This window comes from Poecilia reticulata, linkage group LG6, assembly GCF_000633615.1.
Source record: "Poecilia reticulata strain Guanapo linkage group LG6, Guppy_female_1.0+MT, whole genome shotgun sequence".
Taxonomy (NCBI): Eukaryota; Metazoa; Chordata; class Actinopteri; order Cyprinodontiformes; family Poeciliidae; genus Poecilia; species Poecilia reticulata.
The window spans coordinates 28,442,543-28,460,185 of NC_024336.1; the positions used below are offsets into that span (position 1 = coordinate 28,442,543).

At 40.2% G+C, this 17,643-nt stretch overlaps 2 protein-coding genes across 3 annotated transcripts in view; both read right to left on the reverse strand.

Moving 5' to 3' along the window:
* zfc3h1 (zinc finger C3H1-type containing) overlaps window positions 1-6,523 on the reverse strand; it is a 22,081-nt gene extending 15,558 nt beyond the window's left edge. Inside the window, exons 1-7 of one of the 2 annotated variants that reach the window (XM_008411888.2) lie at window positions 5,851-6,379; window positions 4,479-4,868; window positions 3,739-3,926; window positions 1,099-1,519; window positions 656-864; window positions 447-570; window positions 280-374 (exon numbers count right to left, since the gene is read on the reverse strand). In XM_008411888.2, coding sequence (XP_008410110.1) covers window positions 280-374; window positions 447-570; window positions 656-864; window positions 1,099-1,519; window positions 3,739-3,926; window positions 4,479-4,868; window positions 5,851-6,379 — 1,956 coding nt within the window. Of the gene's footprint in view, window positions 1-279; window positions 375-446; window positions 571-655; window positions 865-1,098; window positions 1,520-3,738; window positions 3,927-4,478; window positions 4,869-5,850 lie in introns of both variants that reach the window. The other variant, XM_017305372.1, reaches the window with a different exon arrangement.
* A 545-nt stretch (window positions 6,524-7,068) lies between these two features.
* On the reverse strand, window positions 7,069-9,909 carry LOC103466372 (GTPase IMAP family member 4-like). Its single transcript, XM_008411887.2, has 3 exons — window positions 9,633-9,909; window positions 8,530-8,583; window positions 7,069-8,099 (listed from the first exon to the last, which is right to left on the reverse strand). Exons 1-3 carry the CDS (start codon window positions 9,646-9,648, stop codon window positions 7,228-7,230), a joined length of 942 nt encoding a protein of 313 aa, XP_008410109.1. The 5' UTR covers window positions 9,649-9,909; the 3' UTR covers window positions 7,069-7,227.
* Window positions 9,910-17,643: the final 7,734 nt, after the last annotated feature.

Below are 17,643 nucleotides of genomic sequence, written 5' to 3' on the forward strand. Positions count from 1 at the left end.
ATGGATGGATGGATGGATGGATGGATGGATGGATGGATGGATGGATGGATGGATGGATGGATGGATGGATGGATGGATGGATGGATGGATGGTACTCCATACAGTAATAGATTACTTTATTCACCACTACAATCAGATTAAACAGAAACAAGTGGGGAGCGCTCCTTTCTCAAATTATATATTGGGACACATTCCATTTAGAGTTGATACTGACGGGTCAGGGTGTGGTGGGAAGTGTATGGTACAGGATGTAAACAAAGACCGATGTGGGGAGCGTACCATTCCGTAGGCCGCAGCCTCGGCTCCGTAGAAACCCAGTGGAGGGAAACACGCCGCCTCGTCTGCCTGCAGCAGGTTGTGCATCGGAGACGGCACTGATGGAAATAGGAAAAGTGTCATTCAGCGGTAAACAGGAAGTACGGGTCAGCTGTGTGTATCCTACTCACCAGGTGAGCTGGTCTCACTGTCCGTATCCATGGCGACCTCATCGTAGTTGTCGTACTGGTAGAGGCTCCCTGAGGAGTCCAGGCCCGGCTTCCCGGCAGACTTCCTGTGGTCCTGGTCTCTGGACTGAACACAGGCAGCCGATTGGTGGCCGGACGATGACATCACATTGACCTGAGCTCAGCCCGCGGCGCGGCTCTGAGGTTCTCACCCTGCTGCGCGTCCGCTTGCCCCCCACCAGCTTCATGAAGCGGTTGTACTGCTCGTCCTGGTTGGACAGGTCCCGGATCCGGCGGATTTCCTCCTCGCGTTTCCGGCGCTCCTCTTCCTCCTGCCGCCGAGTTTCCTCCTCTTTCCGCTGCTGCTGCAGCTTCCAGGTGCGGAGCTGCTGCTTCCTGACCGCCTGCTTGGCAGAGGAGCCTGGAGAGAGAGAGGCAGACATGATGAGGTCAGGAGGGTCAGAGGTCAGGAGGGTCATTATAGGGCCAGGCGATTAATTAATAACATTTTTGATTTTTGAAGGCTAATTTTTGGAAGAACTGGATTATTTTCTCCAATGAGCTCGTTGGGTTTTCATAATTCAGAGTGTTGGCACCCAGGGCAGCCATCTTGTTTGACAAGTAATTTTTACAGCTTGTATTTCCTTCATCTCACCTGGGCTGATCAGCCTCTTCACGCCGTGAGCTTTTCCTGGCGTTCGGCTCCTCTCCATCGGGACTCTGGGCCCTGGCTTTGGACTCTGTCTGATCCGGTCCCTGTCGGCTGATCTGGGCCCGCTCTTGGGTCTGTCTCTCTCTGACAGTTTGGACCTGCTCCTGTTCTGCTCTGCGGCGGCGGCGGCGGCAGCAGCAGCAGCAGCAGAGGAGGCGGACCTGGTGGTGACTCGCTGCCTCTCCGGCGGAGCGGCTCCAGAACCGGGAGCGGAGTTCTTCTCCTGAGAGGCTTTAACGATCCGATCTTTGCTCTTCTTCATCACCTGCTGCTCCTGCTGCTGCCACTTCTTACTGGCCGACTGCAGCGCCAGGAGGCGGAGCTGCAGCTCCGATAACTCCTCCTCCTCCAGCTTCTCCACCGGCTGAAGACACACAGACACATGATGGTCACATGACCCAGGTCACACTAAGGGGTCGTTTACACGACAACGATCCAACAAAAACGGCACTTTTGTTCCGTTTTTGTTGGATCGTTTACACGATAACGTTCTGATTACGATCTGTGTTTACACAGTAACGGTGCACATCGAAAACGTGTAATGCTCTCGCTGCGCCTAGTTGGAGCTAGGTTCTTTGAAACTTTGAAAGTGCGCATGTGTTTAAAAAAAAGTTGTACTTGAAGGCATGTGGATTTCCGTGAGAGAACACGCATTGTGTGCGTCTGATTAGGGCGCATGCAGTTGGAAAAAGTGGGATAACTTTGCCGAAAAACCTTGTTTGAGCTTTCACGGTGTCTGTAGCGGCCCGGACTGGAAGCTGTTTATTGTTTTTACCTTGGAATGGCCAACAGTCTGTTATTCCTATATCAATTTGATAAAATAGGAGTTCCCGCACGTCCCATATCCGTGTCCTCTGTTACCTTTTTCAGCAGTTAAAACAGTTTTATCCGTCGCTAACAAGTCGTAACCTGTTTTTCCGAGCCGCCTTCAAACGCAACATGAACGCTGAGACGCTTGCGCTGGGTTTACACCTGTGAGGCAGCGGGAGACCTGATGCTGCTGCGCAGGTGTGTGTTAGAATCATGGCAGCAAACAAGCAAAACGTAAATAACTTGGCACAGTTTTGCCCCCGAACTAACCGACTGAGTTGAGTAAAGCTGTTGGATGCAGGGGATGATAGCTAAAAGATGACTGGCTAATATCAATACAGCATGTTAAGCTTGTTAACAAGTAGCCTGTAGGCTGCTGGTGTTGTTGTCTATGTTCAGCTACGTAGACTCATTTTGCCCCCCAAAATAAGTCGATGCCCCTCCTGTTAAACTCGTCTGGAGCCGGGCTGGTCCTGGTCCGTAGTTCTCTAGATAAGAGCGCTGAACAAGCAGCCGTGTATTTTGCCACCTGGGCTGTGCGGAGCGGTGAAGAGACGCTGAGGGAACCGTATCTGATGGGGAAACAGTAACACCAGCATTGTGAGTAGTTTCTTTTTCTTCTGTGGATTGTAGGAAGCAGCTATGTTTTGCGTCATACTATGCATGAGCTGGTCTGGAACCCGTTTTCAATCTGTGCCGTTGTTAGAGAAAACATTCGGTGGTTTCGTGTAAATGCACACTACAAACGCAACAAAACTCTTCCGTTTTCCCCCGAAATCGTTGTCGTGTAAACGGGGCCTAAAGCTGGGAAACATCCAACAGATTCACAGCTGCAGCGTCACCATGGAAACTGAAATGATTTAATGATCTGTTGTAAAATCAGAAGCAGGACTCTGGCTAGGGTTGGACAATAAATAGATAATATATCTTGTGATAGACCAATATTAATAGATAATACATTTGATACAATAGTCAATAATTTCCCTTAACTCTAATCCAGAACCGCACAGCATTCTGGGAGATGTAGGCAGATGAAAGACTGTAGGGTGCATTTACACCAGCCACATTTAGTCTGTTTCAATCCAATTCTAGATTTGCTTGTCTAGAAAGTCGGGTTCGTTCGGTGAGGTGTAAATATGTAATCCACTCTGATGTGGACCAAAGAGACAGAGTTCCACCTAAAAACCTTGATCTCTGTTCGGTTTAACTGAACTGTGGTGTGGTTTGAATGAATACGTGGATGCTCGAAGTCCGGAGATCGTTCCAAAACCAGGAAGTGGACTACAGTGCAAGGCATTCTGGGTAAATGGAACCAAAACAAATGTGAGAGTCTAGTGCTAACAGGAGAAATGGTTCTTAGTCTTTTACCAAAGACAAAAAAAATTTTAATCCTACAGCCGCTAAAATCTGACAATCCTCCATTTTTGTTTACATTTTGTGAAGAAGTGCTCAGTGTCTTCTTCTGAGGTTTTTATGTCGTTTCCTTCAGTGGTTCTCGGTCCAGAGCCACCACAGGTGAGTTTGCTTGTTTGAAACAAACTGCAGCAGCTGAAAATGTAACTGAATACCAGACTACCAGGTGTGAAAACAGCCTCAGCTGCTCAACCTCTCAGGATGGTGGCATCAACTCTTACTCTTTGGTTACCTAGCAACAGCTAGTTGAGTAACTTGCGCAGCAGCAGTTTAAGGTTTCACCACTGCTTAGCAATAAAAAACAACGGTGTGGAATGACTACCAGGTGTGGAAACAGTCCATGTTCTCCATCCAGCTCACCTTGTCAGACGACAGAGTCGACTCCTCGCTGGACGCCGACGATTCACTGCGACACAAGACGGCATCCTGAGCGTTCTGCTTCTCCTCTGGAATGGTTTCCTCGCCACAGGACGCGCTCTGCTTTTCCTCCGCAGCTGCAGCCACATTTTCTTCAGGTACTGCAGCGTCGGAGCTTCCTGCTTCTGCACCTGGTGACACAGCGGCAGTGGAGTGAAAGCGTGAGAGGAAAGCTGAGGTTCTGCTCGGCTGAGTCCTGCTTACAGACACAACGCCTCACGTATCAGTGTGGATATGTCATTAGGCCTGCCACAATAAGCAATAAATTAATTAATAGCATCATAAATTAAAACGAATTTGATAATTTCCTTTTGTTTTCCTCTCTTTCTACCAAAAACTGGATGACTAAAGTCTTCAGTCTGGTGCTTTGGTCTCAACTAGCTCTTTTTTTGGAGGACAATTTTGTTTAGGGATTTCATAATGGATTTTATTTGTTTTGTTTATTTATTTTGGATATTTCAAATATATTCCTGTTCCAGAATTAAATGTTCATCAGAATTTAAAGTTTGAGAATGTTTTTTTGTGTTTTTACCATTTTATTACTTGAAAATGGTCTCAAAACAACAATATTGTTGTTTATGCTACAATTGCTGGGACGATTTATCGTCCAGCAAATTTAGTTACTGGGACAGACCTTTATGTCACCACATCCCAGTGGAAAACCTGTGGAAATAAAAACTCACCTCCTGCCTCCTGGTCTTCCAGCTTCTTACGCAGCTCATCCAGTTCCGCCGGCGTCAGAAGTTTATGCCGCAGCGGTTTGATGTTGAACGCCTGGAAAGGTTTCTTCTCATCCTTCTCCAGCTGCTCTGCTCCGACTAGAGGCAGTTCTGGTGTTGGTTCTGGCTCCAGTCGGCCCTCTGCAGCAGGAGAAGCAGCGGCGGGGACCTCCTCCACAGCGGGAGAGGCGGCCGGCTCCAGTGCCATGGTCTCAGCTTTGCGGATGCAGTCCAGCTCCAGCTGGATCTGCTTGTACTTGGACAGCAGATCCTCAAAGCTCTCGTTCATACTGGGATCCTGTCTGGAGGCGTTAGGACCCACTTTCCTGACCCGGACTCTTGGCGGTTGCTTCTCTGAGTTTCTTGATAAGGAAGACTTAACACTTTATGGGTCAGGGAGGGAGAAGGGAAAAGTTTAGTTTTTCCTAAAATTAGCAGTTTTGGAGACATGAGTGTAGCTGCAGTCTGAACTTTCTGCCTGCAAAACTGATGGAGAATTAGGGAAGTTAGTCCAGAAACTCCATGTTTGATGAAATAATTGACTAATAATTTACATTTGACTGAATACTGATTAATCTGAATTTATGTTTCTTGGAAACACATGATTCAGCAGCTTCAAATGCAGAACAATGAAATTCCACATCATCTGCATCCCTAATACAATAAAACTGCTAAACTTCCATTAATATTTTTATTATGTATATTCATAGTGATACTTTTTATTTATTACAATTTATTTATCATTATTGGAGCCTTGCAAAGAAATTTTGCTCAATTTGTACATTTTAAATGTATAGTTGAATGATAAAGTCTATGTCTCTTAAATATGATCAAAACAGCTGCAGCAAAATCTGAGGTAGTTTTTTATCTGCTGCTGATCGCTGATATCCAGTCTGTGTGAGTAACAGATTTGACTATTAAATAAATGTAAAATCTGTAAGAATCTACTGGATTAGCAGCGAATATTTGCAACCAACGTGTTGAAATTCGTCTTCTAATTTACAGGATGTGAAAATGAACATTTTTTTGGGGGGTGATAATTTTTCCCGTAAGTAAAAATAATCTGGTAGTGGAACTAATACTTTTTCATTCATATAAACCAGGTGTTGACTTAAAACTGCTACATCTTGAGAAAAGTTATTTGTTAGTTTTGTTTTGTTTCAAGTGTACTAAGATACTGGCTCCAGAAACTAAACAAAAGTACTTGGTAAGATGTTGTGCTTTCGCAATGCGGTTCTGAATTGGTTCTGGGTTTCCCGGTAGCTCAGTGAATAGCCTGAAGTGTTCGGAACCTGGTCTGGTCCAGTTCTAAACCTGTCAGATCCGTGAAGGATACGCTTTCTGGAGGGAGATCCGTGGATGTCCACCGGTCCGGGTCTTCCAGGTCCTCCTCTGTTGTTCCCCCCGAGACCTCGACCTCGGTTCCAGGACCCCCGTCCTCCGTTCGGCAAGCCCCGGTGCCGAAACCGTCCCAGAGCTCCATGGCTCCGCTCCCAGAAGTTGGACCGGTTATTGGGCTCTCCGAGCAGACCGAGGCCGGGTGGCGGCGGAAGCGGCATCCCAGGAGGCGGAGGGACTGGAGGACGGTCTGGCTGTCTGAGGTTCAGGGGGAACGGGCCGTGAAGGTGAGGGCCGGGGTTGTAGGGCATCATGTGCCTAAAATCCTGCGGTGGTGGTCCCAGTAGAGGCCGCAAATTGTGCGGTGACTGGTGCGGTTTTCTCGGCCGCGGCCTGGCTCCGCCGCGGGGCCTGCGCCCTTCCCCCCGCCGCGGAGGAGCTCTCTCCTCGGTTTCATCATCACAGATCTCTCCGTCCTCTAGCTCCCCGTCTTCTGGCGTTGATCGACCGGCTGTATTTGAATTCATGTCGGGGTGAGCGCACTGATCGCGGGCTGTGGGTCAACAGGCGGCCGCGGAGCAGCTCACTTCTCTGGCTGGTTCTCCCGAGTTCTCCTATGTCCGCTCCGGTTCTTCTTAGTTAGCTCACTGCTAGCTGAACGGCTAATCCAAACTACCGCGATACAAGCAAGCTGTACGAGACTTCAGCTATCTGGAAGCAGACCATATAAGGAAGAAGGAAACTTCAGGGAACTTTTTTGACCTGTTGTAAAAATAGTGCATAAATAAATACCGTAATTGAAAATGAGTGAACTGATGAGGTTCACACCCAAATAAACATGGCTTTTTTTTTGCAAGGAGTTATAAAGAGCCGAAGGAAACTGGCTGGGTGACGGAAAAACATTGAACATACAAGGAAAACAGAGATCAGGGAAATACCAACATCTATATTCCATTTTATTATATTCTAGTGTAAAACGTTTTCTTTTATATTTGTACTTTTTAAAAAAAACTGGTTAAAAAAACTTACCAAACAGAATTGAATAAAGTGCTTAAATATTTATTATGAACACAAGGTAAAGAACATGCCACATATTCCTCACTGTGTAGATATTAGTTAATAAAAACAGTTTAATTTATTTTTGACAGCAAACTAAAATAAATAAATGAACAATAAAACAAATKTATTTTCTTAGATTAATTATGCAGATTACAAATCAAGTCAATGTTAGTCTTTAAATAACAAATGACGTGTTATATTTTAATGTTAAAGGTTATATTAAAAGTGTTTAATCAGTTATGTGATTAATAATTACAATTCACTAACAACTATCACCATCGTGGTATACTTGCAACTGTTTCTAATCAGATGATTATCACTGAGTTACGCATCCATCCTCTCTCACTGCTGTGACTGTACTCACAACATCTGCCACTCCAACAGCAGCTTCAACAATAGCTTCAGCCGCTGCTGCAGCTATAGCTTCAGCAGTGGCTGCAGCAGCGGCCTCGGCTGCAGCTTCAGCGGCAGCTTCAGCAACAGCTGAAACTGCAGCAGCTCGGTCAACAGCTCGAATAAACGAGTTGTTTCTCTCTGCTGTCTCTCTATTTACTCCAGCCTGAGAAATCTCCCGACTAATGGCTCTTTGGGCTTCTCTGAACATATCATTTGTGTAGCGGCTGCCTCCATTTCTCTGAACCATATTGTCAATCTTCCCCACCAGCTCAATAACTTGATTCCTGTTCTCACTGTTGTTGTTAAAAACATGAAAACCTCCTTTACATTTGCTGAGAAAATCATTAAAAGATGGGTTGAAATACATAGCTCTTTCTACTGAGACTCCATCTCTCTCCATTTCATCTCCATGAGTGAACAAGGCCATGGTATATGTAGCTGCTCCATCTCCAAACATCCTCTTGATCATTTTCACCATCCCTTTGTCTTCTCTTGAGAAATGTTTTGGCTCGATCACAATCAGGATCACATGAGGACCAGGAGCACACAACGAGACACATCTAGTCAGCTGCGTCTTCATCTCCTCAGCTGTCAGTTTGGTGTGAAACAGACCTGGAGTATCAATCACTGCCAATCTACGGCCATCAGGCAGAGGATGTATTTTCTTCTCACACACCAGTGTATTCTTCCCACCTTCAAAACGATTAGCGTTCACAATGATGTTCCCCGCAGAGCTCTTGCCAGTTCCAGTTTTGCCAATGAGCAAAATGGAAACGTCTTCTGGATCTTCAACTGGAAGAAAAAAATCACAAATGATGTTTGAAACTGAAAATTAAATGTTTATGTGAAAGAAAATTATTTAAAATCATACTACATGTACTGTTGCAATTACATTTGTTGAAGAAATGTCGACACTGTAATATGTCATATATATGACACACACACACACACACACACACACACACACACACACACACACACACACACACACACACACACACACACACATATATATATATATATGTTTTAAATGGTACATGTTGCATACAGGTTTCAATATCAGACCCAAACTGCAGCAGAAAGTCACTTTGAGTTAAGTGTGATCAGAGGCAACAGAAAAAATACCAGGCTGCATTGGTACAAATAAAATCTGCATGACTATTTTTATAGTTATGTTTTGAAGATTAAATAATTCTAATAAATCAAATAGTTTTGGTCTCACCTGTTTTCTGATCACATTTTTTCTTCTTAGTCTCTCCCATGTCCACCCGCGAACCTAAAAGGGACGAACAGATTGGAAAAAAAAAAGATGGTCAAATTACCTTGACCTTTATTTAATCATTTTCCTTAATGAATACATCGTTTGTTATGATATTTAAAAATTTGCCATGCCTTTAGTTGGAAGATAATCATGTGCTCTTCTTACCATCACAAGATCATATATTCAGACTGTTTTATATTTATTTAGAAAAAAAAGTACAAAAAGTGATCTAAACGTTCTCATTGTTAGTTTCCCTGGATGTTTGGTTGGGTTTGTTATTTCTGTGGGTTTTTTGTTCCTTTTTTATTTAGATCATTTATGTTTTTGTTTCACTTTATTAGTCATTTTAGTTTCATTGTTACTTTGCTTCCTTTTTTATTTCGATCAGTCTTGTTCCTGTTTTTTTTTTGCTTCAGTTCTTCTTAGTTTATTTATTTATTCTGTGTGCTATGTTTTTTATTGATTGATATACTCCAGTCAGTTATTTTACCTGCCTTAGAGAGTTTTTATTTTTTTTAAACCTTTTTTGTACTTTCTTCTTGTACACTGACAGTAAAAGTAATTCTGATTCTGTTTAGTCCAGGTAGTTATTCTTTGTCACTCAAGTTTTATTATGTTTCTTTAATTAAATTATTCTGTAGTATTTTATTTTCGGTTATAGTTTGCCATCTTTCTCTCTCCGTCTTCTCACTTTGCCTCCTTCTCGCTCCACTCATCTCTGTTTGCTCATCAGCCCTTTTGTTCCACATTCAACCTCTCCCGTTTTTAAACAGTTTACTCTCAGTCACTCCTCGCCAGCTTGTCTTGTCAACTCCCATCGCGTTCCCCTATTTCTCCTTAGCTGCTTCATTTCTCCTGTCTGACTGTGTTCTGGATTATCTTTTCTTTCATTCTGGGTTCCTGCATTTGTGTTAGTCTTATCTGCATTGTTTTCATTACATTTTCAACTCAACCCTACGTCTCTTGCCTGCTGCATTTAAATCCTCAACTAGAAAAACATGACAATCATGATATTTAAAAACCTAAACTAAGTGGATCAGAAGTTTAAAGGTTTTCTAACTCACCTTTTGTTTTGGACATGTTCCTTACAACAAGTTGAGGTGTGTTGATAGAGTCGTCGCTGATGCGATGCTGATGAACAGCTTCAATCTTGTCTCTGTTCCTATATAATAACCCGACCCAGGTCCCCTCCCATGATATATGCCTACACAAGAAAAACTTTTATCTGAAACAGAAACCTAGTATACAAATAACTTTCTGTTTGTACACAGAAACTTGCTGGCTTAGTTCCCTGGTTTCTGTGTGCTAAACTTATTGGTTTAGCACACAGAAACTCGTTGATCTATTGTAGATACAGATACAGGTGTGTGCCTTACATATATAGCCTTGTAGTCTTTAGATAGACTACAAGGTCAACATGAGCTTAGCTTTGAAAGTAAAAGTTGAGCTTTGAGCACTCTGGCTGTCTAAAGCTTCTCCTGGGTCATTATTAGCCACTATTTGTGCAAGGGAATAGTTTCAAATGCAACAGCAATAACAACAAATGCCTAAAAAAAAAAACTAACAAAAAAAGGCCAATGCTAACCACACTTGCTGCTGTCAGCAGGTTCAGTTAACCTCTCCTGTCTGGTAGAAAAACCAAACCCAGAAAGAGGAAGGTCTACCAAACAGGTCATGACAGTTATTACTGCATTTTCTCTGAGGGATTTCTTTTCTTTTATCTTTCAACACCACCTTTATGTTTTGTAGTTTGCTTTCTCTACTCCAGCTTCATGGCAAATGTAAACACTGATCAAAGCACCAGTGGTTGGTCCATACTTTTTTTAAATAATACTGACATTTAATTGTGCTTCATTTCGTCTAATTAATATTCAACATGCTGAACAGATAATCCACATTGTGTTATCATCAAGTTGAATACATTTAACTTTTTCTCTGCAATAATAAAGTTTTGAAATCAGATAAAATTTCACCAATTGAAGTGAACAGAAGTTAGCATCACTCTGAATGTTACCCTGTAAACACTCCTCTCAGTGGGAGAATAATGTTTACTAAATTAAATGAAAATGAAATATAATTTAATATGACATTATCACTTAAAAACTGACAGGTAAAAATAGATAATGACCATTCTCACCCTATTATTTTAACGCTGTGCAGTGCAACCTCTGCTCTGCACAAATTTCATAAAAATATCTGTAGCATTTGCAAAAAATTATTTCATTCTCTATACTCAATTAATTTAAAGTGGACACACCAACTTGAAAACAAGCAGCGTAAGGTTCAATATTAGATGAGTCTCTGGTTTGCAGACAAATTTGGTGGTTCTCCTTATTTGAATGGGTGGGACCAGTGAGCTGGTCCAGTCTCACCCACAGACATGCCTCTGCAGGCAAAAGAATTTGATTATCAAATCAAATTCAAGAACACTTGATTTGATAATCACCATTAGGAATTTAAACATTTGTTTAATCTTTAACTAGGTTAAACAAATGTTCGCTATTTACAAAGTAGCTATGCAAATAGTCTGAAGGAACTTATTTATTATTTATTTACAGGAATGGATGGTAATTCATTTTAATGTGCCCCTATGACTAGATTGCTCCAGAAATCAGATTGGTTTTTCTTGTAAAGATGAAATATGTTAAACAGCACATTGTAAGTGAACTTTAATTTATCAGTAAACTTGTGTAGACATCACTTTGGAACTGCTGTGGCTGGTTAAATTGTTTACTTTTGGCTACCTGTTTGTCTTGTCTTCATTTTTATCCTCAGTTTATTTTAAAGTCCTGACATCATCCGAATCAGTCTGGCATCAAATTAGTCTTCATGTTTTTTAGACTTTTTTTTCTCTGAACAGAGAACAGAGAATCACACAAGAGACACAACAATTCTGTAATCATGCAAATATATTTTTTATTGAAATTTCACAATGTTTACATAATAAATACTATTCTACATCTGACTGAATTGAAAGAAGTCCTGTTATTGAAACAAAAAAAAAATCCCCAATATTGCTGCTACATGTCAGTTTCCTGACTCGAATCCCATGAATGACTAAAAGAATAGTCCTTAATATTTAAAGCTGAAAGACAGTACAAAATAATATATCCAGCTAAAAAATGCAACAGGAAATATCAAGCTTGCACACAGATTTTCTAAGCAGTAGAGTAATTGGTTATTACTGCGTAATGCATCCTCGCGGCTGCCGTAGTGCTGCCAGCAAAACTCTGGCTCCAGCAACAGCATCAGCAGCAGCAGCAGCAACAGCAGCATCATCAGCAGCAGCAGCAACAACAGCAACAGCATCATCATCAGCAGCAACAGCAGCAGCAGCAACAGCAGCATCATCAGCAGCAACAGCAGCAGCAGCAACAGCAGCATCATCAGCAGCAGCAACAGCAGCAGCACCATCATCATCAGCAGCAACAGCAGCAGCTCCCCCACCTGCATTGACCGCTGCATCAACAACTTGAATGAACAAGTTGTCTTTCTCAGCCGTGAGCCGATCATCCTCAACCCTCTTCTCAAGATATCTTGTTTGCATTTTACATTGGATTGCTTGTTGTGCCCATTTGAACATCTCATTTGTGAAGTGGCCAACTTCACTTTTTCCAATTATCTTGTCTATACATTGGTTGATGTTGTTATAAAAATGGTAATCATGCTGTTTAATGAAGTCCCAGAGATCTGTATTTTGCTGTATTTCTTGTTCATTCCCATTTATTAACAACAACGTAATGTATGTGGCTGCTTGGTCTTCAGACATATTAAATATATCTCGGACAATGCTCACTATGTTTTTCTCTTGAGGTCTGAAATTACTTAAGTCGATCACAATCAGGAACACATGAGGACCAGGAGCACAGAAGGAGACACATCTGGCCACCTGTCTGATCATCTCCTGAGGTGTTAATCTGTTGTTAAACAGACCTGGAGTATCAATTACTGCCAATTCAAACTGATTAGGTAGGAGACGAGTTCCTTTCTCACATGTCAGAGTGTCTATTGTAAAATAACCATCCTCCTTGATAAGAGCGTTTCCTATAGAGCTCTTCCCACTTTGAGTCATACCAACAAGCACTACAGTGATTTTCTGTTCTTCTGGAGCTGTTGGGAGGGGGGGGGGAGAGAGATTTGTAAGTATTTTCTTTTCTTTTTTTTATTTTTTACATAAAGATTTTTTATATATATATTTAGAAAATATGTAAGGGCAGCATTAATATGGTCCTACTTTTTAATTATATACTATGAAATTATTCATTGATTAATCAATTTTTAAAGAAAAAACCCAAAGGTTTGTAATAATAAAGTTACATTTCAGTATAATTTTTTCACAATCCCAGGATTGGTTGTGTGTAGATTATATTCTTGTTGATTTCCTCTGAGTGTTTTCCTTAAAAATTTTTGTCAATTTGTATTTTGTCTGATTTTTATATTCCTTGAGCATTTCAGTTGATCGTTTTAGATCATGTTTTTTATGTCCACCTTTTAAGCCACGTATGCTCACTTTCCTCCACAGTAATTAATCCCAGCTGCTCCTAATCCCCTTCATTACCTTTGTGTGTGTGTGTGTGTGTGTGTGTGTGTGTGTGTGTGTGTGTGTGTTTACTCACCTCTTCCTATTGCCTGTTGCTGATTCATTCTGTTCCTGTAGGGTCTGTTTTTCTGTCAACTTTAGTTCTTAAGTTCAGTCTCAATGTTCAGTCCGTATCTGAAAATTCAGTTCAGTTTGTCAAAGTCTTTTATTCCACATCCTTTATTTCTGTAGCGGTTTCTTCATGACAAAGTACTTTTTGTATCTTTACCCCCATGTTATACAATATTTGGTACAGTAAGCAAAAGAACCATCATTGAAAGGTCAACTTTAGGATGCCTTCAAAGGATATTTGTAAGAAAATTAAAACTGGTGATAGTCCAAAACTGTTTAAGTCATGCTGAATTAAAATTTAAACTTTGCATGTGGATAAAATGTTGATTATGTGAAAATTATATTATTTTCACATAATAATATGATACAATGGGCTGCACAGTGGCGCAGTTGGTAGAGCTGTTGCCTTGCAGCAAGAAGGTTCTGGGTTTGATTCCCGGTCTTTCTGCATGGAGTTTGCATGTTGTCCCTGTGCATGGTGGGTTTTCTCCGGGTACTCCGGTTTCCTCCCACAGTCCAAAAACAAGACTGTCAGGTTAATTGTCCTCTCCAAATTGCCCCTAGGTGTGAGTGTGTGTGCATGGTTGTGTGTCCTGTGTGTCTCTGTGTTGCCCTGCGACAGACTGGCGACCTGTCCAGGGTGACCCCGCCTCTCGCCCAGAACGTTGACTGGAGATGGGCACCAGCAACCCTCCCGACCCCACTGAGGGACAAGGGTGCAAGAAAATGGATGGATAATATAATATAATATTTTAAATGTTAGTCTATTTACTGTTGCCTCTTTGTTCTGTTGACAGAAATGTGTTTATTGTGGGACATTAAAGGATATTTCTACTAATTTTTTCTATTTCAAGTATATATATCTATAAAACTTTAAATGAGTTCATACTCTATACTGTGATACTGCCGTTTTAGAAAACTACTTGGTTAAACTTCTGATTAATTTTATATATTAATGTTAATTTCCTGGATATTAACATTAATATATAAAATTATAAATGGAAAACAGTTCTTTCTTCAGAAATTCTGAAAATAAAATAAAAATAGAATCTACTTTCTAACTTTATAAAAAACACAAATCTTAACATGCAAAAAATATTTTATATTTAAAAAAGTGGAAAATATAGAGACTTGTCCAAGTTAGGATGTTAGAAGACAAAAGCTAAGCTGCTTAAAAATAAATAATTTGAGAATAACTCATCTGAAAATTATATTCAATAATACAAAATGAGAATATACAAGACCCACTTACTTAAGGAATAGTTAGGAATATGTAGAAACAAGTGCAAGTAAAATTTCAGACACAGTAAATAATAAATAAGTAAATAAGTAATATTTTCAGATATTTTCAAAGCGAAATTATGAATTTACTAATTTGTGGTCACATTTAGAGACTAAATGAAATAAAGTCAGCATAGAGAAAATAATTGTAGGGAATTAGGTTTCACATTTGTAATACAAATGTAAAAAGTATGGAGATAAACACTTTCAAAATTCAGGCAGAAAATCTGGAATAAAAGAAATGAATCTTTACTACCATAAAAATAGATCAAAACTGCATAAAATAAACAAACACATAAAATAATAGTTACTGAAACATGTTAGAAACATCCAAAGAGAATTAGGAAGGAGTTTATATGTTTTATACAAACTCACCTTTTGATGTGTTGGAGGTGGAAGCAGGTTAAGGTAGAGCAGCTGTTGATGCGTTGCTGATGAACCTTTGACTCCCGTCTCTGTTCTCATATAATAACCTGACCCCTCCCATGATATGAAGAAAACATATGAAGAAAACTTTTGTCTGGAGATCTGTCATCAAATGCAGGATGATTTGATGACAGATCTCCAGCTTATCCAAGTTAGGATGTTAACTTGGATATTGGTCTGTATTATGAGGACACGTCTGATAATAGAGATTTAAATAAAATCTTAGGTGGCAGATGCTGGTTTAAATGACCAGGAGTCGGTTATTCAAAGTCAACAACAACTACAACACTTTTCTATCATTTCAGAAAACAAGAACTCTGTATCTCTACTAAAGAACTTTACTAAAACAAATAATAAAATAACAAAGCAAGTAGTTACAGTGATGCAGGTTCTGTATCAGCTCACAGGTGAATGTTTTCCTGCTCTGGTCACTGAAGCTGCTTCGGTCTGGTGGAGAACCTGGAGATAAATCACTTCCTGAGCTCCATCAGGTGGTTCTTTCAGAATATTAAAGGAAATAATTTGATACTGCTCTATATGTGTTGATAAACATCTGAGATATTTTACAAGTTGTTGTGTACAACCTGTTTGTATATGTTGTTTTTGTTTTGTTTATTTTGAGAGATTTCTTTTTAATTTTAGTTTATTCACTCTGTACCTTCTGGCCGAAGGACAATCAATAAAAAACAGCATTTGTGCGTTTATATTATATTGAAGAAGAAGAAGAATGAAAGAAGTCACATGGGTGCAGTTCTCTGGTCAGATCCACTGTTAATTCAAATGTTTTTAATCTGATAACCAAACATGAAGATGTTTGGAACGTGAACATAAAATCAGCTGTTTTGCTGCAGGACCTTTAAATTACTTACATGAAAACAAAAACAAAAAAGCAATGCACCCCATAGAAAGATCAAAATCTGACCTGATAACATTGAAGAAAAACCCAGAAGATGAAACGTATGGAGAACAGATAACCTGACTGCTTCCTGAGGAACAAACAGGAAAGATCGTATCATCTATATGTCTCAGATGTTTCCATACTTTTCTTTTTGTGATCCAAACATTCCTGAACTTTAAATCTATATATGCATGTTGTGATGTTTAAAATTGGTGGTTTTAACCGTTTTTCTTACCACATAAAGTTTTGAAGGTGTTTTAAGGAGCTGAAACAATAAAATGTTTTAATTGGGGTGAATCAGTTACTGAGATAATAAAAAAACTAATTTAGTAAATGGCTACAAACCCTAAAAAGTCTATTTGTTAAAAGAACATATTCAGAGCAGATATAATGTCAAAACTGTATACAGTATTTCTAGTTTGGATTCAAAATAAAAAAAAACCTTGGTATGTAATTATGTTCTACCCAGAACTCCCCAAGCAGAAAGGACTGAGCGTTTCACAAATTGATATTAAATGTTTGTTTTAGCTGCAGATGCATCTTGTGACGTAAATGATGAAGCATTTAATGCAGAAACACTGTTATTGTATGTTAAGCAAAAAAAAAAAAAACAGTTTATATCTTTTATTGTGCTCATCATTGTATAAAATAAGACTTAAGTGGTTAAATAAAAACTTTGCAGAATGATCCAATTTTTTTCCAATTAATTTAAATAATGATTGTAGTTGCAGCCCTAGTGTTATATCAGTAAACTCTTTAATTTACTCTAAAGAGATCTGAAGTTTCTCCAGGGTTTTTGGATGTTCATTGAAGAACATTAGCATTAATTATGTCTTGACAAAGTTATTGGATGCTTCACAAAACTCCAGTCTAAATCAAACCCAGCTCCTTTTTCTGCTGATGGACACACAGATTCAATAATTCAGGAGAAAAACACACTGAACTCACTTGAAACCTTATGATGTAAAACTGACCTAAAGCAGCAGCTGCAGATAAACAGGAAGTTGGTCTTTTGTGTTTATGTGAATAAATTATAAACACTATATGTTGTGTGACGAGAGGAAACTTAACAAGTGAAGCAGAGCATAGCAGCAGCAGTTTCTGGTGCGGACAGAACCAGAACAGAACCAGAACAACTGGGATGAAGTGATGAAAACCTGCAGGCATCTCTACAATAGAGACCAGACAGCAGACTGGGAAGGAACATGGAGCAGCTGGTGAGCTGGAAACATCCAGAAAAACGGTAATCGACTCATTGCTGGTTTTTAGTTTTAAAGGTTCTATAAAAGTGGACTCTACAGGGATGTTCAGTCCACTTTAATCAAACTGGAGTTTGTTTGTCTAGAAAGGCCAGTTTGTTTGGAAAGGTGTGAATACAAAATCTGTAACCAAAAAAACTAACTCTGGTCCTCCTGAAAACCTTTAAGTCTTGGTGGTGAAGTCTGGCACCAGCACCTCCCGACCCCACTAAAGTGCAAGGGTGTTAGAAAATGGATGGATGGATGGATGGATGGATGGATGGATGGATGGATGGATGGATGGATGGATGGATGGATGGATGGATGGATGGATGGATGGATGGATGGATGGATGGATGCTACTTTGTGTTTCTATACACTACTCACTCAGACAAGTCACCTATCTCATATGGATGATATGCAAAACTTTCCGGAACTGAAAAGAAACTGTTCAGTGAAACTGTTTTTGCATATGATAATATCTCTGCTATTCATCTTTTAGATTCATATCAGCTACAGTGTTTTTGCAGTGTACCAGAAACAAGACACAAAGCCTGAACCGTTGCTTGTCCCAGTCCTGG